A 22,676-nucleotide genomic window follows, 5' to 3' on the forward strand; every position below is an offset into this window, starting at 1 on the left:
ATGCTGCAGGATAGATGGATACTTATTCTTTTTCTGTGTTTGTGAAATCCATTTAAATGAAATGGTTTGATCTGTCTTGCTGTGATAAAATTGCTAGGTGGAGACTTAAATAGGGATTCACTGTTACTATTCTGATTATTGCCTCTGGAAAGTGGATGAAATGATGCTTAATTTACATGGTCTATGTCATCATAATGGAGGGCTTTCCATCTTTTTAATTGGCACGCTGTTTCCTCTGCATAATGATTTTCCTTGCCACCAAGAGGGTGTTGTTAACATGTTTCTAATTGTTAATTAATTTGGCTTTCACATAACCTTCCTTCTATTTTACTTTGCTAGTGTTTCGCCCTCTGTTATGTCAGCAGATGTTCCTATCACAGTAGATGCTAGCTCTGTTGCATTGTTCTCTGTATTGGTGCCAAACCATGCAGTGTGGTTCTTCACCTTTCTTTCCCATGTGCCACCTCTTTCCATATGCAGAGTTTGAATTGCTGTTACAGATCCAACATAGTCCAGTGCAGGGCTCCCCAAACTTTTTAGACCTGTGGGCGCATTTGGGAAGTTGAGATACTGCTGTGGGCGCCACCACAAAATGCCCAATCAATACATTGCCGTTTTTGCATCCAACTGTCACGACTATGGATCTTAGGGTGTATCATATTCAGCAATACTGGAAGGATAAACACTTACCTCCTATAATGCAATGGATTGGAGACCATGCAACTCTTTCAATATTTGAACAGGTGGCATACAGACATCACCTTCAAATGGATACTTATTTGGATATGTGGTCCATGTTTGTTGCAGCCTATGTACTGTGTAATGGCTAGAAGAAAGTATAGTTGTGTCCATCTCCAGCTCAGCTTGGTACCCACTCCACCTTCAGTTCTACTTGGTGGCCCGCTCCAACTCTGTTGGTTGTCCCTTTTACAGCTCAGCTTGGTACCCCCTCCAGCTATTTGGCAGCCCTTCCACCTCTGCTTGGTGCTCCCTCCAGCTGAATGTGGCACCACCCTTCCTGGTCAGCTTGGCGCCCTAGGTGACCCACCCCCTAAAGCCAGTCCTGTAGTGGGAGCTTAAAAAAGAACTCTTTTGATAACCATAACACAGTGCTTCATGCGTTAAACTTGATGTAGCTAAACTGCAGTACTATTGTGGCACGTCTATGGGTTGGGCTTATCACCAGTAATGAGAATGGCCAGCCTTAATCAGCTGCTAAATAAATCCTTAAACCAGATTGTGTACCTTTGGCTGGCTGCAGAAGCTGCTGTGAATAATCACATCTCAACTTTGAGAAGCTTGTTAAGAGGAAAAGGTTTGATTTCTTCATAGCGATCTATGAACAAATGTGGGCCCAATTTAAGTCATCATTATTGCTTAACATATATAGCATGAATCACAGGCGTTGTCAGTCTGTCATCCTTATCAACGTTGGGGCCATCTAGAGAGGGTTTTTTTTTACTACTTTTATTCCTTTGTACTGCTACTCTGACACGCTTGTCAAAGAAGAGAGAGGCTGAAGCTTTCAGGAAAGATGTCTGTTTCCATCTATTCACACTCCTTAAGGAACAGCATCTGATAAAGGTAGAGAGAACCTTGCACTTCAACTCCTCTGGGGATTTGTAAGAGAAAAAGTAAGGCGAGCTTTTCATTATACTGATCTCTGAAACATTGATTCTTGCTTATCTCTACAGGCTGTGCTAGGAAGGTATATGGGCATTCCAGTAATCTCCTATGCTGGTAGTAAAAGCAAAATAATTTATGCATTATTTATTTGTGAGATTTATATACTGCTGAATCTAATAAAATCCTACAGTGGTTCACAATAAAAATAACAGGCAGAATGATGGTGAATTTGAATCAAGATATCACAACCAGTGTGCAGAACATTAATTTAGGAGATATTTGTAGCCGGATCCATATTTCCACATTATGATTGTATTGGTACCTATTGCATTTTGTTGTTTATTTATTTGTTTGTTTTTGAAAGCAGTTATACATCCCGTTAATTGGGGCTTATTTTCTAGGTAGTCTGTTTAGGAAATGCCTATGTTTCTCTGACCACAGTGCTGCCTACCTAACAGGCAGGCAGCACAGGATGTAACATGGCCCTGCACTTGGATTTACTTATGCAATCCTGTGCATTAGATCTGCCCCAAGGCTGTGTCATGTGCTATAGAGCAGCTTATGTCAATTGGCAAAAAACATCCCCAGTATAAATGCTTGAAAAATTGTGCACCTCACCTAATTACTAATATTTCCCCCCACCACTATTTACTCTTCATATTGTTGAAAGCACTAGATTTTAATTAAAAATTGCAATAAAATAAGTTATTGGCCTTGAACTTGCTCTTACATATATTCATTAACTATTTTATTTACAAAAATACTAGTGTCCTTAGCTCTTACTAATTTATAGCAAAACCTCTAAAACACATAGAAAAATATATCCTACTATATATATTGGAAGTTCTTATTACTGTAGAAGTATTGTGTCATTTTCCAGAAAATGCTACAACAGCATTTATCTTTAATTTAAAATATTTCCTTCAAGGAGCATACTCACTATCATCGCAGAATTTTGCTTTCTTTTCCCTTGTTACATATAAAGGTATTCAGACCATCGGTACTTCTGTTGTTTTTCATTAGTTTTATATTAGTAAAATATAACATGCAGTACGTGAATAAAGAGTGTCATCATCTTTAGTACAAATTGCTGTTCTTTTCCCAAAATGACATGATTTTTCTACATGAACACTTCATACGCTAAGGAGGTTGCATTTCTTTTTAATGGTCACTGTTTTTAACTTTTGTAAACTGCCCCTTTGTCACCGGTAATAATGTGAAAGAATTTCCCAGAGGAATTAAAGAGTAGATTAAGTAAAGTTTTAATAGAAAAAAATAAAATGAAATTAAGGGAATGGTTAAGAGGAATGAATACAAGAGAGGATATGGAAGAGGTCTTTAAAGATAAAAAATTAACTTGGTTAAATTATTGGCAATTAGAACAGTGGACTAAAAAGTGGGTAAGAGATAACGGAGATTGTAGAGAATTGATGAAGTTTGAGGAATTAATAGTTAAGAAAGAAAATGATAGGGAGAAAAGAACAGTGTTAAAAGGGTCGATGAGCGAAATATATAGAATATTGGTGGAGAAAGGGTTGATGGATAATTCAGGCAAAATGGTTTGGGAGACAGATTTGAATGTACAAATAGGACAACAGGGCTGGGAGGGACTATGGAAACAAAGAGCGTTGAGAAATATGTCAGTAAGAATAAAAGAGAATTATTTTAAAATTATATGGAGGTGGTACCTAACTCCGGTTAGATTGAATAAGATAAATAATCAGCAGTCAGCAAACTGTTGGAGAGGTTGTGGGGGTAAAGGAACGTATTTACATATGTGGTGGGAATGTAACTATGTTCAAAAATTTTGGAAGATGGTGTTTTTGGAGATCGAAGAAATTGTGGAAATGAAGATAGAACGAACACAAAAGTTGCATTACTGTCACTATTTGAAGATTTTAAATGTAAAAAGGAAATCAAGGAATTGATAACGAATTTGCTGACTGCAGAAAGATTGATTGTAGCTAGGAACTGGAAGATTCAAGGGGAATATTCTATTGAAGAATGGTATAAAGAAGTATGGGATATAGCTATTAATGATAAATTGACAAGTAATATTAAATGGAGAAGAGGTATAGCTAAATCAAATGATTTTGAAGGAATTTGGAAACAGTTCCTAATATTTGTGTTTTCTAAACGAAGTGGGAAACCACCAGCAGAAGAAAGTATGAGATTCTGGAATCAGGAATGAGATCCCGAGGTGGGGGGTGCACTTGTATGTTAATTTTGATTATGTATTTAGATAAGATATTATGTATTCAACGTTTCAATATTACGTAGTATGTTGTTGTTTTTTCTTTATGAGAGGATGTAATGTGTATGTTTAAGTATTGTAGAAAAAAAAATTATATAAAAAAAACAACTTTTGTAAACTGCCCAGAGAGCTTTGGCTATGGGGCGGTATATAAATGTAATAATAATAATAATAATAATAATAATAATAATAATAATAATAATAATATAATTTCTTGAAGAACTTCCTCTGTTCTGATTATGAAATGCCCCAGCTGTGTTTACATATACTGATAAACCAGGAATCTTGGCTTAATAAACCATGATGTGAACAAGCTGCACGCTAAAACATGTAGCTTGTTTGCTCCTCTCTTTGTGTAAGCAGATAAACAAATCAGGAAAGGAGAGCTTTGTGTGATGTTTAAAACTGGGATTATGGTTAAATGCATCCAAACAAGCCAGGGTTGTTAGCTGACAACAAACCCCAGTTTTAAAGCTTGTTTACAAATCTTGGCTTGTTTGGGCACAGTGTTTTGTGGTGTGTATGCGTGTGATGTATGTTTTGTGTGTTTTTATATGGACATGTATTATTGGTGGGTGTTTGGCCTTTATATCTATATGTGTTTCTGTGTTTCTGAGCATCTTGTTTGCCTTCTGTGATATGGAAATTTTCTTATATTTTGTGGGACTAAATATGTGATTTGGGGCTAAGACCTTATTTCTGCCTTGTACTCAGCTTCTTGGCCAAGTTACTTGCCTCTGAGCCTCACCGGTTTGCCTTCTGGGAAATGAGTGTTTTATGACTGGCCACATTTACCATGTCAGCTGTTTTGTGAATGGGCAAGTTTCCCCCATGTCAGTGATTTTGAAGAGCATCCCACAAAATTCCAAATGTGCCCACTGACCCAAAAATGTTGCCGTACAGAATCCATTTAACTTAAGAGTTTTCATGTTCTCTTCACCCAGTCTATTGTAATGTAAACTGAAGGCACATTCTTTATCTAGGTCTTCTTGCAAATCCTAACAGAATAAACCGGGCCACTTTTAAGGTAAGCAGTTGCTTTAAAAGAGAAAGAGAATGGAAATTGAGATCTCCTTTCCCATTTGAGGAATTTTTCCATAATGATTGACATAGATTAGTTGGGAGTGTACTTTCCAAGTTTTGTATTCTTCCACATCACTTCTAGTCATAAAGCCAGAGGCCTAACTTCAAAGTCATGCCCACACTCCAGACTGGGCCTGTGCTACTAGGCCTACCCAGTTCAGCAATCTATTTACAGTAACTCCTGTGGGAAGAGACAGCATTGGCAACTGGCAGCCTTCAGCTACAAAGAGAGATCCCTGCGTAAACAAGAAATGATTCACTGACCCCAATATGAGTAAAACAAACAGGGCAGTGTGTGAACTCAAGGGGACTTTTCTTACTCACGCATTGCTATGTTTTCTCTCTCTGATTTTATACTTAAAGGCAAAAATGAAGGAGCACTTTGTATATGGGAAACATTTTTGTCATTAAATCAATTGCATTAAACTTTCAGTACACAATCATTCATAATCTTTATCCTTCGAACAGTCTTTTGTGATAGTTAGTACCTTGAGAAAATGCAGGGGAGGGTGGGCAGGAGATGAATCAAGGCCTTCTATGAGTTCCATCACACCTACCTCCCACCCTCACTTTGAGTCTGTGGTTTCCCCCTCCATTTCCTTAGCAAGTCTAGCGCTGGGCACTTTCATGTCTGTGCATTGTTGCTCTATTTCAGCTCATGTATCTTTTCACCTGTATCACTACTGTGGGGTGGGGTTAAACATCTCACAGACAACATGCTAACCCATCATGGGTTGTTCTGGAAAATAAACCATCATGGGTAAGTGTGTTGTATGAACCCAGTCAGTGTCTCCAAACCTGAGCTGAAGCTCAACTGAAATAGATCGAAATATTCAAGTTTGTTGATATGCTTGTATTAGAGCCACAACTACCAACACAGTTAACAGAAAATCTATTAGAGTCTATTTGTGTCATGTGCAAATGTTAATGCAACATGGAAGAGTAACTGAATGTTCATTCTAAACAATTTAGGTTTATACTAGCAGCATAGATCAATTTAACTAGGGTGACCATATTTTGGAAAACAAAAAGGAGGACAATATGGTTGCCCTCAGGAGACATGGCCACCCCAACATGTCCAGCCCCCAAGGGGGCGTAGCCTCAGTCAGCATCTATTGTCAGCATCACCATCATTACCAGCAGCATTATCAATATCACCATCATACATTATCATTATCAGCAGCCATTATCAGCATCACCATTATCAGCATCAGCAGCCATCACCATTATCAGCATCACCATTATCAGCATCACCATCATTAGCAGCAGCAGCATTATCAATATCAGCATCAGCATCCATTATCATTATCAGCATCACCATTATCAGCATCACCATCATTAGCAGCAGCAGCATTATCAATATCAGCATCAGCATCCATTATCATTATCAGCATCCATTTTCATCATCACCATCATTAGCAGCAGCAGCAGCAGCAGCATTATCAATATCAGCATCAGCATCCATTATTATTATCATCACCATCATTAGCTGTCCTCTTTTGCCGCCTGGTTGGGTGGTCTGGTCCGCTGCCACCGGCAGGGTGAGGAGCAAACTTGTGATGAGACCCAAGGGGCGGGGCTCCATGTTCGCTCCCTGTACCGGGCGGCTGGGCCAGGCTGCGAAAACTGAGCCACCTAGATCAGTGCTGGGGGCTGGGAGACGCCTTCCCAGAAGTCTGGAACGCGTCTTCCAGCTCCTCCCCCCACCATCGAAGCAGGCCTTGTTCTGTGCACTGGCACCAGCGCACAAGAGAAGCCTAGGTCGGCGCTGGGGGGAGGAGCTGGAAGATGCATTCCGGACTTCTGGGAACGCATCTCCCAGCCCCCGCCCCCAGTGCCGATCTAGAGTGGCTCTGGGAGGGCTGCCGCACATGTTCCCAGAAGCCTGGGAATGCGTACAGCAGCCCCAGCCCCCACATTTTGCCCGGACATAACGGGGAAAACAGGGATTTCCCCCTGGATCAGGTTTGCCCCTCACGATTCCGGACATGTCTTGGCAAAACTGGATATATGGTCACCCTAATTTAACCACAAACTAATTAAAGCCTCACATGGGAATACAATAGGATGCCCACTTATGAATTACAAAAAAAAGAAGAAGAGGAAATTCATCACCACAAAAGAAGGCATCAATTTGCATAAAATGTGCATAGGCTGATGTATATGTATAGATGCAAATTTATAAATTATTATTGTAATGTAAAGAGCAACACAGTACATCTCACCATATTTTGGAAGGCTGTGACCTGTGTGCCTGCTCTGTCTGCTGCCCAAGTGTTTACTGTTGATGGGCAATTTCATGGCCCCTTTAAGCTCTTCTTTCTGATTGGCTTTTATCTTCAACTGCCCCCTTTTATTAGGTCGTGCTGCCTCCAGATCTGTCAGACTACAACTACCATCATCCCCAGCCAGCATCAGGGAAGGATGGTGTAGGAGGACAGATGTTCCACTAGCGCAACATCTTTCATCACATTTTTTTTGCAGCTTGAAGCAGCTGGTTCTCTGGGAACTTCAGAGTGTTTTGGAAAAGGTGGAGGCCGTTCTTTGAAGTGGGTTGTAACATCCCGACCTCTTGGCACATGGGTATGGTTTACAGGTCAGAGGACCTGTCAAGTGACTTCGAACAGGCCTTAAAGGCTGGTGCAAAGCTGAAAAAGCTTTGTTAGGTTTCATCTCCCTCCTGCTTTGGATTCCATCTCCGCTTGGGACTTTGAAAGCACTCTGCGCATGGATGCTTTGCTATTTGGACTTTGGAGTTCTAAGAACTGTGCCATGAAAAGTAGTGAGGCTTTTCATAGACTTGGACTTGTATATGCTGTGGATTCTGTGTTCGTGCCCAAACTCAGGTGGCAGGGAGTTCCCAGTCCTTAGCAGAAGGATGGAATTCTTGGGCCTGAGGCTTAACCTTTCCTGAAGTTGTGGTAACAGAGTCAGCTCAGTAGTGGTAGGCTGAGATTGACAAGTGTGTGACGGATCTCTCTGCCCGGCTCTGCTGGCTCAGAGCAACCTTTCCTGGGACTTGGATTTAGGAGATTGGCCATGTCCTTTTGAGGTGCCAGCATGTGCGGCGTCCGGAGAAGCTCAAAGCTGTTATTAGCTTACCCTATTCACCCCCCTCCGAGTGTTTGCTTTAAGGATCGTTTCAGAAAAAAGAGCCTAAAGCTTCCTACTCATCGTTCAGCTTTAAGTGTGTTTTTGGAGACTCTATAACCATTAAACTTGTCTACTGTGTGATTTCCTCAATAGAAGAAGTCTCACTGATATGAGTGTTTCGTGTCAGCTTGCCAGCATGTGTGAATGCCAGAGGGAACAGGCACGCACACGAGATACTGCAAGTGGTGGCTCCCCATGACTGGACCCTGCATATTACATTTCATCCCATTTCTGCAAAGATTCAAGGAATTAGAGGCCCCCACCCCCTTTCGTTGTACATGGGTGGAGATAGGGGACCCAGCAAAAACTTGGAAAGCTGGTAGGAAGAAGGGAGCAGGAGCAGGAAGGAAGGCTTTGGAAATCGGGGCAACATGGGGTGGGGCAGTGGGGGTGCAGGGCAGTGGGGTAAGGATCAGCACTGGTTGAGAACAGGGGAGCCAGCAGAGACAGAAAAAGATGCCCATAGTGCAGAGTTGCCCAATTGGAGACAGGCTGCTGATGTAGCAACAGTGAGAGAGATGGTGGGATATGGTTTCCCCCACAAGTTGGGATAGCTGCCTGGTTGGACGGGAGGTCTACAGAAGGAAGAAGGGCAATGGTGTGTGTGAAATAAACTACTCTGTATAGCTTGTTGGCCTGATTATCTGACGGGAGCACAGTAGGTTGTTTGCATAATCACTTACCCTGCATAGCTTGCCACCCGCCGTGGATCAGTGTGACGTGTTTTCCTTCTCCTGAGTTGTGCTTTAAAAAAGAGAGAGACTGTTGATAGTTTTGACTGCATTTGTTGTTGGTTTTAGTGTTTTGGGGGGGCTGGGATGTCTGTTTCATTATTTTAACTATTTAAAATGTTGGTGTTTGTTGTATTTTTATCTTGTGAGCCACCTTGAGAGGCTTTTGTACCCTAAAATATGGCCTAAACGTATTTTAAATGAATAAATTAAACAACATGAGAGCTCAAGGGCATTTTAATGCCTGTGCTTGAATTATGTCTTGGCTTAATAGGCCAATATATGAATGAGCTTTTTGGTTACGCATGCATCTTTTTTGTGTTAGTGAAGACCAGGAAATCTTCCATTAACAATAGCTTCCAGTTTCATTCAAGACATTGTGGCTTGAAGTTGGTTTGATATCCTGGCTTTTTCCAAAACTGTTAATCGTAGTTTCCCGGTTTAGATTATATTTTGTTTGGTGGTTTGCATGAAAGTAAGAATGTAGGAGCTGCACCTGCAACCCAAAGGGCTCTTCCATATGTAGCTGAGATACGTTTCCCAGCTTTTGATACCTTTAACTTTTTGCAGTGAGATAAACAATGCTTTTATTTTGCAGTAGAAAGTTCACAGTTTCAAGTTATTGCTCAGTAAATAGGGCAGTAGGTTCAGTCTCTCTTTATGAACTCATTAGCTGGCCTTAAACAGGCTGCTAAATTTCAACCACATTTCCACAGTTCCCCTCCCCACACCCCAAATAGCTCAATATGCTGTTTCTCTAAATATTAAAATCATTGGACTGTTTTCTTAATTCACCCATTTGATCTAGTAAATGGAGTGAAATAAGAAGAATGGTGCACAGAAAGCTGCAGATACCATGGTGAGTGTTTTCAGTATTTACCAGCTTCTGAAGTATAATTCCTCACTGTGAACCTTTTGGACTAATTTCTAAGTAACAGGCGTGAACTTTGTTAGAAAAAGAATACATGGTGTTCAGTAGCCTCATCTCCATTTTAATTAACAATAATCATCTGAGGACTAAAGTCCATCTTAATTCTCTAAGAGGATGTTGGAAGAATTGCCTGTAAATGTCCTGTTGACTTGAGTTATTTACAGTCACAGAGAAAGCCTAGTTCAACACAGAATATTGTCTTTCATTATAAGTAGGATGGTAGTGTACTCCATTGAGGTACTTTAAAAAATACAATCTCTATTGGCTAGGTGTATTCTTTTTGCAAGATTCCTTTCTGAGGTGATTTCATTTCATGGTTGAATTATAAGTTTCTGATATTCCTAGTTTCTAAAGTGTGTTGTGAATCTTTTCATTAATACAAATTGGTTTCATTAAAAAAAAAGAATTCATAATATTTTTCCTCTTTTAACTAGAATCTATAGAGATTTGTGATGAAGATTGTATTCTTTAACCCAGGGATGAGGAACGTCCAGTCTGTGGGACTAATCTAGCCCATAGACATTTCCCATATAGCGCATGAAGGAACCCTATCTAGCCCCAACATCTTCTCCAAATCCCACCCCTTTGAGGCTAATGAAGTGAAGAATCCATGCTGTTGTCTCTGATTACCTTCCACGCCGCTCCTTCTCCTAATTGGAAATACAAGCGGTGTGTGAAGCCGGTAACTCGGCTGGCATTTGGCTGAGTCCCTTCATGTGCTGCTCGCCCCTCGTCGGGATGATGAGCGATGCGCGATGCTGGGGACTCGATCAGCACTTTAATTCAAGTACCAGCAGATTCCTTACCTATATGCAACGAGAGGCATAGTGCCTTTCCCTGCACTGAAAACAACAAAATGGGTGGGTTGTCTGAACTCTCCATAAAATCCCATGAATGAGGCAGGGTGATGGCACATAAAAGCCTTGTCTGGGAACACCCAAGGTATCTTAAAGCTATGTAACAAAAGAGAGACAACGCCAGTGTCGTAGTTTTAGCATATGTATCCTGAATGCCAGTGTGGTTGCTATTGCTGACCATATATTCTAGTTCAGGTTCAAGTGCATAATTTCATCTTGATATGTTTTGTCAGCAACTCAAGAGAGTGACAGGTGTTGTTGTTGTTTTTTGTCTGCCTAATATAAGAGTTGTGCATTCATTCCAGATTTTATAAGCATCTGAAGTTGTTTTTTTCTCAGGTGAAGTGACCTAGTTTCCTAGTTGAAATAAGAAAGCAGTTACTAAACAGGAAAGGATGGTTGTAGTACAGGAATCCTTACTTTCCATTTCTTATGGACCTCTCTGTTCTCCAGACTCTTGAGCTGGTTTGGATGTCATGATGGTTTATTGTAATGGGAACATACTACACTGAGCCTTGGGTTTGTGCAATCGCCCTCCCTGCCTCCAGCATATCCGTGAGGAAATAAGAACCTTCCGCTTCCATTTTCTATTAACTGAAGTTCAGTGTTACATCTGAACTAGAATTGTGGCTAATCATAACTATGGTTTGTTTAAAACAAACCAGCTTCAAAACATGAGTTATGAAGTGATAGTTTATTGTGATGTCCAAATTGGCCAACTGTGATCTGGGGTAGGTGGTGTATGTGCATTTTGCAGCACAATCCGAGTTCTTCATAGACCACCTGTGAGCCATGCCATAATAGAAAATGGAGAACTATGTTCCTTGTCTTGAACATCTTTGCTGTTGGGAATGATACTAGATGATTAAGGGCTGGTCTATGCGTGCAGGAGAATAAGATGGTGAATGCTGAGGTGGTAGATTGAACTGTACTGTGTAGGACTATGGGTGGGTGATTCTAGTTTTGAATGTTCCAATTCCTCCCCCCTGCATTTAGAAAACTAGCACAGCAGGGGGAGAAGTTCTGTCATTGCCAATTCTCTATTTGCAGGGAGTTTTCAGAACTGGAGCAATTACAGGAGCATTTAGAAATGTGATTGCCCACTTGTAGTTTGAAGTGTCCCTTTAGACAGTCCTTTCTGCACCTTCAGTGCTCTACCAACTAATACATGGGAGGAAAACAGCATAGAGTTATTCTGGGAAAAGGGAAGGGATGACAAAAGCAGCTTCTCCAGAGGAAAAAAACCTAGCAAGACATAAACCCTGTAGGGGACTAAATGCTTTGCTAACATAGAGCTCCATCACACCTACTTTTTTTTATCCAGTTTTTATCTGCGGTTTCTTCCTCCATTTCCTTAGTGAGTTGAGCACAGGGCACTTTCACGTGATAGCTATTAAGGAGGGCTTTAGCCATTCCAAGTTTGAATCGAATTGGTTCATCCCTTGATTTTAACAAATTTTAAAAATGGAAATTAACAAAAATGCTTACATTGCATAATTTTTAAAGATAAAGAGGTCAAACTTGGCTCAGTGATAGCTCTTAAGGACTGCTTTAGCCATGCCAAATTTGAATTAGATCGGTTTATCCCTTGATTTTTAGGATTTTTTTTAAAAAAATTCCCCCTTAAACCCTTTCTCTGAAAGTCCACCAGTGTGAAGGATCGCTTTTCCTTTCCTTTGATCATGCAATCATACTCAAAGGTAAGCATGTACAGGATTTTAGTATGACTTGGATGTAATAGAGCAGATCTCTATTTTATAAACTTGGAGATGCACAGCTCTTTTGTTAGCAAGACCACCCTTAGACACATATGCCCCCAACAAAGAACGGGATGGTCTGATAGAACGCAACGACACCAATACACGGGAGAGAGGAGCGCATTTATTTTGCATGGAGGGAAAATAATCTAGACTTCCCCTGCTCCAAAAAGAAATGAAACATGGAGGGGAAGAGACAAAATGAGTGCAGGACGTGGACGATGTCATGCAAAACCGCATACCAGGCATGGCGAGTGTGTGATAAATTGCTGGTGTGATGGAGCCCATAGCAGTCTCCTTTTATTTCCTATTGGGATCCACTTTCCCCCTCTTTTGGATTCATTCCAAACCTCTTTCCCTTTATGTCTCTCTTTACAGACCTCTTTTCCTTTACATATCCTTACCAGTAGATACTGGCCACAGCATTCATCCCTGGCATGGTGGAAACCAGCTCATAAGGTTGTATGAGCGGCAGGGCCAGCCCAAAGCAAATTACTGTTTGAGCTGGAGCAGCAAATCGTGACACCTCCCCATCAAGGCAGGTCAAGTTATTTTGGCACGTGAGACAGAATATCCCCCAAGTGCCTCTCCCCATCCCTGGCAGTAAAAATACAACAATAATAAAATAAATATCTAGCAAATTGCTGACTTTTCGTGACACCTCAAATCAGCTGCCTGAGGCAGATCCTCACTCTGTCTAATTGTCTTTCATAGTACCAGTAAACAGGATGCTTCTGAATGGTTTATACCCGAGCTAAGTTTGGATGAGAACTACGAGCAGTACTCATTTCAAAGAAATGTTTTGTTGTCTTTGTGGAAAGCCTTTTTAAAAATAATAATAATTGTGTCATAATATAAAAGATGATCTACAAAAGGCCTCTGTGAAAAATTTCTTAACTCTCCTTAAAAAGTTTCTGATCTTGGTAGATATGAGAGGTTGTATTAATCCTTGCATTTTGTTCTTTGCAGATCTCGAAACGTCTTCTGTGTAAGCAAGGCCAAGATGACCAGCTCAGCTCGGGAACATCTCCTTTTTGTGCGACGGCGCAATCCCCAGCTACGCTACACTTTAAGTCCAGAGAACCTCCAGAGTTTGGCATCTCAGGGCACTGTGCCTGAGAACATGAACTTGCAACGTGCCAACAGTGACACTGATCTAGTGACTTCTGACAGCCGCTCTAGTTTGACTGCAAGCATGTATGAATACACTTTAGGGCAGTCTCAGAACCTCATCATTTTCTGGGATATTAAAGAAGAAGTGGATCCCACAGACTGGATAGGACTTTATCATATTGGTAAGTAAGAGCTTTTGCCCCCATTCTGTGAAGCTAGTATATTGTTAATACATAAGACAGTTCAGGTAATGACAGGATCTGAGATCAGGCAGAACAAGGTTTCCTAGAATCATTCTTCCTGGAGCTTCATACAACAAATTGCAAAGACATGCTGTTCATTAACAAAGCATTGGGTCTGTTTTGATCGAACACCTAAGAAAAGGCGGACTTCTAGATTACAGACAATGTGTTCTGCTCAAACTTTTTCTGATGATACATAGGTTGTAATAATGATGCAGAAGTTCTAAGGGCTGGCTCCATAACATTTTCACATTATACAGGATAAAATGCACAGCTATAACTTTCTGTAAAGCATTTTTAAAATAGCATGTTTGTGGGAGGGGCCACCAGAATAATTTTTTAAAAACTAGGAATGTTTTTTAAATGTGCAGTTTATGAAACTGACCATATGCTAGAGTTTTGGGTTCTATAACTTTCAAGCTTTTTGAAGCACACACTAATTTTATCCCGTTTCTGCATCAGTTTGCAAATGTTTTAGTAGAAGGTCCACACAAAAATTCATACACGTTTTTAATGCATTTCCTCTATGCAGGTAATTTATTTACTTGATGATGCAGTAGCATATATGGTTCAGCTGTTAACTTGTTAAAGCAATTTCTACAGCCTTCTCTACATGAACAGTTTTGTAGTTTCCCATCTTAATGTTTTTCCTTGAGATTTCCTTCCTGTTGTGAGGTTATTAAAAATTGGATGTACTATTTTGGTACCTACTTGTGATACTCTCTCCAGCTAATTGATCCATTCATATAGGTACTGTTTTGCGTGGCATTGGTTGTGCTGGTATAGCATACTTCATAAGTTTTCAGGTGTGTCTTGTTCAGATCTTACCTTGGCCATGAACTACATAATGTTAGGCAAACTACAATCCTTTATCCTCAAGTTCTCATTCTGCGATATGGAGATAATAGTACTGGCTTACCTTACAGGGATACTGTAAGGATTACTGAGCAATGTAAAGCATTTTGAATATTTGAAATACATTATATAAATGCTCACTTTTATATTACAAAGGTGTTCTATTATAAATCTTAACAAAACAGATCATAAAAAAGAAAAAAAAATTAGTACATGTTTATACTGCCCAATAGCCAAAGCTCTCTGGGCGGTTCACAAAAATTAAAACCATGAAGAGCATAAAAACAACCAACAATCTAAAAACACAAATACAAAATACAATATAAAAAGCACAACCAGGATAAAACCACACAGCAAAAATTGATATAGGTTAAAATATGGAATTAAAACAGCAAAATTTAAATTTAAGTTAAATTAGGTGTTAAAATACTGAGAAAATAAAAAGGTCTTCAGCTGGTGACGGAAGGAGTACACTGTAGGCGCAAAGCGAACCTCTCTGGAGAGCTCGTTCCACAGCTGGGGTGCCACAGCAGAGAAGGCCCTCCTCCTAGTAGCCACCTCCTCAATTCCTTTGGCAGGGGCTCATGGAGAAGGACCCCTGTGGATGTTCTTACGGTCGGGGCAGGCACATATGGGAGGAGGCGTTTCTTCAAATAACCTGGCCCCAAGCCGTTTAGGGCTTGGAATGTTAGTACCAGTACTTTGAATTGGGCCCGGGCCTGGACTGGCAGCCAATGAAGTTGTAGAAAGACTGGCGTGATGTGGTCTCGCTGGTCAGTCCCTGTTTTGTACTAGCTGAAGTTTCCGGACCGTTTTCAAAGGCAGCCCCATGTATAACGCATTGCAATAATCCAAACGAGAGGTTATCAGAGCATGGATAACTGTAGCTAGGCTATCTCTGTCCAGATAAGGGCGTAGTTGGTATATCAGCTTAAGCTGATAAAAGGTGTGTGCGTATGTGTATAAGTGAGTGATGTGTGTGTTGTATAGTATAACTACATATAACTACTATAGTATAGAAGATGCTCTTATATTGCTAAAATGTGTGATTTTCATGACATTTTGTGGTGGCTTTTCCACCTCAAAAAATGATCCTGTAGATTGGCCCTAAAGGATATAAGCCTTTATATAGCTGCTATATATCAGTCATCCTTAACTTTGCGCCCTCCAGATGTGTTGGACTAGAACACATCTGGGACGGGCCGTAGCTCAGTGGTAGAGCATCTGCTTTGCATGCAGAATGTCCCAGGTTTGATCCCCTCATTTCCAAGTAGGTCAGAAAAACCCCTGCCTGAAACCCTGGAGAGCCACTGCCAGTCTGTGTCGACAATACTGGGCTAGATGGACTAATGGCCTGACTCAATATAAGGCAGCTTCCTAAGTTCATAACTCCCACCATGCACAGTTGGCTGGGGGGTGATGGATGTTGTAGTCCAGCACAGCTGGAGACCACCAGGTTGGGGAAGGTTGCTATACATACATCATGTATGTGGTGATGGGACATTAATACATTCAGCTAGTGAAAGGTGCAGTATGAGACATTATAGGAAAAGCAGGGCTTAGTAATATTAAACATCATTTGCTGTCCTTCCAGTTTTTAAAGAATCAATTTGACTTGCAGTCAAATTAAGACATTTGTGTCCTTGTTTTTCCTCCCTTCTGCAAGTGGCATAGATTACATGCAGCTTGCCAAGTTACACAGAAGAAAGATCTCTGGCTTGACGCCAATGTAATGCAGCAGTTCAGATGTAATTCCCCCCCTCTAAACAGTAGAGAGCTGTTTGACGGAGATGCTAGTAGACAAACGAAAATGTTTACTTCCTAGCTTACAAAAATAGAAAAGGGGGGAGAAAAATACTCCCAACAGTTTGTGTTTTTGTCTTTCAAAAAGTTATTAGTTAACTGTTGTATGGCGTAAAGAAAAATCAATGGCTTCCTTACCACAAGATAAGCATAGTTATCCATCATCAAGAAGCTCTGTGAAAAATGGTATGTGTTGAGGGAAATGAAGGCATTTTGGCACAAGGACATCTGCCATCAGTGGATTTCTTACTGGTCCTAGTGAGATTTTTAAATGTATGATTAAAGATGATGATGCAGATTTATCTCTTCCATTCTCCTTTCTATCTTTTTGTAGGCGTTTAACTCGGTTGTTAGGGTTTGATGCAAAGTATAATGTACTTGCAACTCGTCAAGCTCTTCATCAAAGAGGAGCATTCTTTGATGTGACAGAAATAGGCAAACAACAGGTTGCTCTTCTCTGCATGAAAGCTAATAATTTAACTTTCTAAGAAACAATATTGAAATGGAGTGCTTCATTGTATATCTTTCATTTACCCTGTTAATTGCAATAGATCTTATCCCATCCAATTTGAAAGTCCTTATTTAGCCATTATAACTTACTGGTTGGTGAAAGTGACAGTGGTACTTATGAATTCATCAGAAGAGCAAATCAGCATGAGAAATTTTAATTAACATGCACATTTTTATCAGTAAATGTGCATGTTAATTAAAAATCGCCTTGCATGGTAACCTGTGTTGGCTTATAGCGTGGAAAGCTTCTGATAGTTAACAGGTATGCATGTGCTGTATTTTTTTTATTACATTTGAAAAGGGCCATATCATATCACTATTAAGGCATCAATTTAACTATTGATAGCCTAGCTTTTCTTAATTTCATGGTTTTTATAATAAAGTTTGATTATTTATTTATTCATTTCAATTCTATGCCATCCAAAAGCTAAAGCTATTGGGCAGTATTGACTGAACCCTCCCTTGGTACAGTCCCAAACAAAAGCAGCTGAAAGGAGTTCAGAAATGTGTTTTGACTTGCTTTGTAGTCTGTGGCTTGGCTCACCTGCTTCTGATCTGGAGTTATCTGCTCTGCATGAACTAAGTTTCTCCCTGTGACACATTTGTACTCTGTAGTATTTAATTTACATATTTATATCCTGCTTTTTAGGGTGAGCCTTCGCAAAGTGGCTTACAATAACTTAAATAAAATATAGCTTATTTATTTATTTATTTATTACATTTCTATACCACCCAATAGACGGCGCTCTCTGAGCAGTTCACAAAAATTAAAAACATTCAAAGTATAAAACAACAGTATAAAACAGTCTAACAGTATAAAACATAACAGTATAACAGTATAAAACCATAACGATAAGTACACAATAATTTAATAAAATATACTTAGAACAGCAATTACCTTAAGCAGCAGTGGTTAAAAATTAAAGCCACCACAATACTTTAATATATATTATAAAATCCTGAATTAAAACCAGCAATAATGTAAAACAGTAAAATCCTAGCATAGCACTTTAAATAAAAGCAGATTTGAATAGAAAATTTTACAAAGCATGTTTAAAAGATGTATGCAGTGTGCATACATATGTCTCTTGGAAAGGAGTTCCGAAGGTCAGAGGCCAACATTGAAAAGGCCCTGCCTTGAGTGCTTACTAATGTCAGAGATCTTCATGGAACCTGGTATGATCCATTATGACCCACTCCCCCTGAGCTGCCAGGCTTGTCCTTGGGCACATCCGGAATTCATATACAAGAGTGTCCTTCGGTATGTTATTGTCATCTGTATTAAACATTAAATATCCGTGATCTCTGCCTTGCAGGGTTATTTTATTTTGAAAACTTTACTGCACTGCAATTCATGATAGGAGAAAAAATGTCTAAACAGGCACAGTAGTGAAATTTATACATTTTCTTTTGAATGAAGAGCTATTGTGGATGTGAGGTTGTGGGAGATGAAAAGATGATGAACTGCCAAGCCAGCGCAATTTGATGCTTTTCATAGATTTATCAGGTTTTCTTATGGATTAGTCAGTCCAGTCTGCCTTGATGGAATATAATGAGGAATGAACTCCAGGTTCAGCAGTACATCTTATCAGTGGTCGGCCCCAGGTCTCAAGATTTCAGACACTGCCGCATTCGCAAAAAGGCGACTGTTAAAAATGTAAAATTGCTGGGAAGCAACCAAGTGTTCTCTTCCAGAGGGACCATGGGAGGTAATTGGATGCCCTGCCAGAAGTGCTAACCTCTCTTTGATTAAGCCAAGTCATTTCTATTTATAAATTGACATTGATAGGTGTCGGGTATAGTTGTGCATCTGATCTCATTTGGTGTATAGTTTTTTCTCTTGGAGTGGGCAGTGGTTGTGATCTCCTTGACTTGCGTCGACTTGAATACTGATTTGTAGAAAACCTGACGTATTCATCGTATCGTGTTTCTCAGAAATGAAAATCAGAGTATTCTGAAAATATACTTTAGGCCAGCCTTCCCCAATGTAGTACCATCCAGATGTTTTGGACTTCAACTGCCATCAACTCCTGCCAGTATGCCAGTGGTGAGGAATGCTGGGAGTTGTAGTCCAAAACATCTAAAGGACATTATGTTGGGGAAGGCCACTCTTTGCGCTTCCATGCTTTGACCTGAAGAGATGTATAAGCTTTCATTTTTCATTGTGTGTTGCTTCATCCCAAGGAATACTGAATGTACCATTGGAGCATAATAACGTATGAAGAGCCACATGCTGGATCAGACCAAAGGTCCACCTAATCCTGCACTCTGTTCACACAGTGGGCAACTAGCTGTCAACCAGGAACCCACAAGCAGGAGACAGGTGTAATAGCATGCTACCGCCCATGTTCCCCAGCAACTGGTGCATATAGGCTTACTGCCTCTGATATTGGAGGTAGCACATAGTCATCAGGACTAGTAGCCATTGATGGCCTACCCTAGGAATTTAACCAACCCTCTTTTAAAGACATCCACATTGGTGGTTATCACTACATCTTGTCGTAGCAAATTCCATCGTTTAACTATGTGCTGCGTGAAGAAGTCCTTTTATCTGTTCTGCATTTTCCACCAATCAGCTTCATGGGATGACCCTGGGTTACAAGAGGAAGAAAAATGGCTCCTTATCCACATTCTTCACACCATGCATGTAGCTCTTTGGCCAGGCAGTCTGGCTTTGTGATATCCCTCCATTCCTAGCTCACCCCTTCCCCTTTCTCAAACCACATTGAAGCCATTGGACTTGGTGACCCAACAGGTTGCTGTTTAACCATCCATTTGTACCAAATGACTGGTGGTTAAGGATATTGGGCATCTTTCTTGCTCCTCTCCCAGTCCTTCCCACTGCTCTTGGCAGAAGTTTGAATCCTAGGCGTCCACACTATCTCAAAGGGTTCTAGCCTTCCTATTGACCCACTTTGCACATCACAATAAGCACTGGCAGCTCCAGGTTTTGGAGGGCCATTTGGCAAGACACCCTCAATGGGCCCTCAGTGAGTTTACCTTCTCACCACCATTGTCACCAGCAGCTATTGCTCTTCTTCCTCTCTCTTATAATTGCTACCACTTGCTTGCTTGACCAGCAGAGAGCCAGTGAGGAAGTAGGTAGAATTATCTTCTATTCCTCCTTCTCATCGGCATCTCTGTCTGGGCCAGGCAGATTTTTGCCCTATTGCTGCCTGCAGGACAAAGGGGGCACAGATCTGGATAGAAGCCAGTTCTGCCCAGACCTGTGTGTGCCCTTTGTCCTTTCCCCTTCTGCGTTAATGGCAGCAGCCATTAACGCATCAGGGGGAAATATGCAATTAACCCAAGGCTGGGAAATTGCATATTTTCTCCCTCCACTCTAATGGTGTGCCAGGGGAATTGCGCACTCTCTGGAGGCCCCAGAAAGTGTGCCTTGCCTCCCCGCCACGTGCTAATCGTAGCCTTAAAGGGCCTCTTAATCTAAGAGGCCCTTTAAGGCCACAATTGGTGCGGGAGGGGGCAAAGGCAAAAGGCACTGTCTGGGGCCTCCAGAAAGTGTGCAGTTCCCCTGGTGTGCTGGCGGAATTGCGCGATTTCTGGAGGCCCTGGAAAGTGCGCATTGATGAGCGCTCTCCCAGCTCAGCTCCCGGAACAGGGCCAGCCAAGCAGCGTTCCGTGAATCTCTACTGGATAGAAAGCCCCTGCAGGCCTTAGCAGGCCTACAGACAGGTGCCCTATCCCTGCCGTAGAAAGATCTGCAGGCCATACTAACATATCCTTAGAAAGGTCCACAAGGGCAAAGCTTTCAAATACCCTTGTTGCTCTACATATGATTTGCTTATTTACTTTGATGCATTTATTAGCCTTCCTTAGCTATTTACAGTATATCACAAACAATTCATGTTAATATAATAATTCCATATTTGTTCATTTATTTATTTGTATGTGGGGAAAATAAGGGTGTTCACATGTTTATAGATTTGACTTTAAGGTTGTGTTGGGTTAATGTGTTTGAAATGGGAGGATGATCAAAAGTTGGGAGTACCATTCTGCTGCATGTTTGAGCCACAATCCAACATAGAGTTAAGTGTACTTAAGGCCATTTAAATTATTGTAGAGCAATTAATTCTGTGGTGGAACATGGCCTTGTTTTATAAAATGTTCTATTTATGAAACACAACACAGATAGGCTTAGGGTATTTGTAGGTATTTGTTGTCATAGATTTGGCCTGGGGAGTTGAGAATTACCACTGCTTTTAAAAAATCAAAGACTATATTGATATGATTATCTAATTTTGAATGAAAACTGCCTAAAATTAGGGAACAAAGTAAACACACTCTCTGCTTTCAATGGATTAGCTTCCATGCTTATATCATACCCCCTTTTTGGCCCTGTACTTTGGGACACAGTTTATTTATTAAAACAACAACATCAACCTTTCTAAATCTGAATCCAGAGAACTATTATGATTATAAACATCTAAGGCCTCTGTGTTTCTATATTTTTTCTTTATCTGGTTGTCATTTTTCTTGAATATATACAAAGCAGCTTTTTGGTAGCACGTTTATTATTATAAGGACTATATTTGACAATTTAGATAGGATTGGGGCTTATACTAAAATCTATTTGGGCTGGGGAATTTGTGAGCCTTTCCATTTCAGGTCAGACAAGATTAAAAAGAAAAAGCTTTCACATAAGCTCTCTTTTAATGCACTTATGCTTGTAGCTCTGATTGAGTTGGAGAGATTGGGAAAATTTAGACACCTTATGCTCCATTCCAAAGACTTTGTCCAATCTCCACAATGATTTCTGAATTGAGAATTGTCATGGATTAAAGGAGACCTGGTTGTTGTTGGTATTTATAACTCAACATCTGTACAATCCAAATGTAGCAACAGTATTCTATGTTAGTTTAGTTTAGTGTGATGTTTCTGACATTATTAATATACTGCTTATTGTTTAGGTTCCAAATACCTTTGACAATCCTGAAGGGCAACCTCTGACAAATACTTTATACCAACCTTCCCCAACTTGGGCCGTTCCAGATTCGTTTGACTATGACACCATCATCTCCATCCAGCAGGACATTGGACATCTAACTGGGAGGGAGGGTAGTTGTAGCCAAACATATCTGTAGAGCACTGAATTGGGGAAGGCTGTTTAATACTTGAAGCCAGAGGCTGCAATTCTGAAAAAGTGAAATGTGCTCATGTTCCATTGAAATTGACAATAAAAAATGTTCATGATGGGATTCTGCAGCTGACAATACAACATTACAGATAGTGTTGTCACAATTATGCCTTAGGGAATGTTATTCATGTTGGCCAAGTATTATATATGTTAAAGGATAACAATGGGCCTGTTCAGACAACATGCTAAGCCATGGTTATACTGTTAACTCTTTTTCAGCAAATGGTTAGTGAGCGTGTTTAAATCTTGGTTATAGTAGTCACCCTGGTTAGGAATGGTTCACATGAAACGTGAAGTCATGGTTCTTACAGCACACTAAGCCATAATGTTTAGCTCAAAATGCTTAACCACCATGGCTTAGAACAGGGTAAATGTTATTGCTGAAACATTACTTCAGTGTTAATATTATCCAATGAAAAGATTTTTCTCCATATTTAGTGTCATTGGCAAAAAAATAATAAAAAAATCCTTCGCCCGAAACAAAATCAGAAGGCGCGTGTATGTGTCACTCAGATGAGAGAAACCCTTATCTGGGCCTACCATTGGGCAAAGTTGAGGGGGGCACCAGATGTTGTAATGTGAGGAGAAGCAACGAGTTGTTGGAAG

The 22,676-nt window shown here is 40.4% G+C and overlaps 1 protein-coding gene across 1 annotated transcript in view; it reads left to right on the forward strand.

Moving 5' to 3' along the window:
• HECW2 (HECT, C2 and WW domain containing E3 ubiquitin protein ligase 2) overlaps nucleotides 1-22,676 on the forward strand; it is a 198,942-nt gene that overhangs the window by 34,252 nt on the left and 142,014 nt on the right. The window contains exon 3 of the mRNA XM_063116233.1: nucleotides 13,362-13,687. Coding sequence (XP_062972303.1) covers nucleotides 13,396-13,687 — 292 coding nt within the window. The 5' untranslated portion in view covers nucleotides 13,362-13,395. The remainder of the gene's footprint in view (nucleotides 1-13,361; nucleotides 13,688-22,676) is intronic.

The sequence above is a fragment of the Elgaria multicarinata genome, chromosome 2 (assembly GCF_023053635.1).
Source record: "Elgaria multicarinata webbii isolate HBS135686 ecotype San Diego chromosome 2, rElgMul1.1.pri, whole genome shotgun sequence".
Classification (NCBI taxonomy): Eukaryota; Metazoa; Chordata; class Lepidosauria; order Squamata; family Anguidae; genus Elgaria; species Elgaria multicarinata.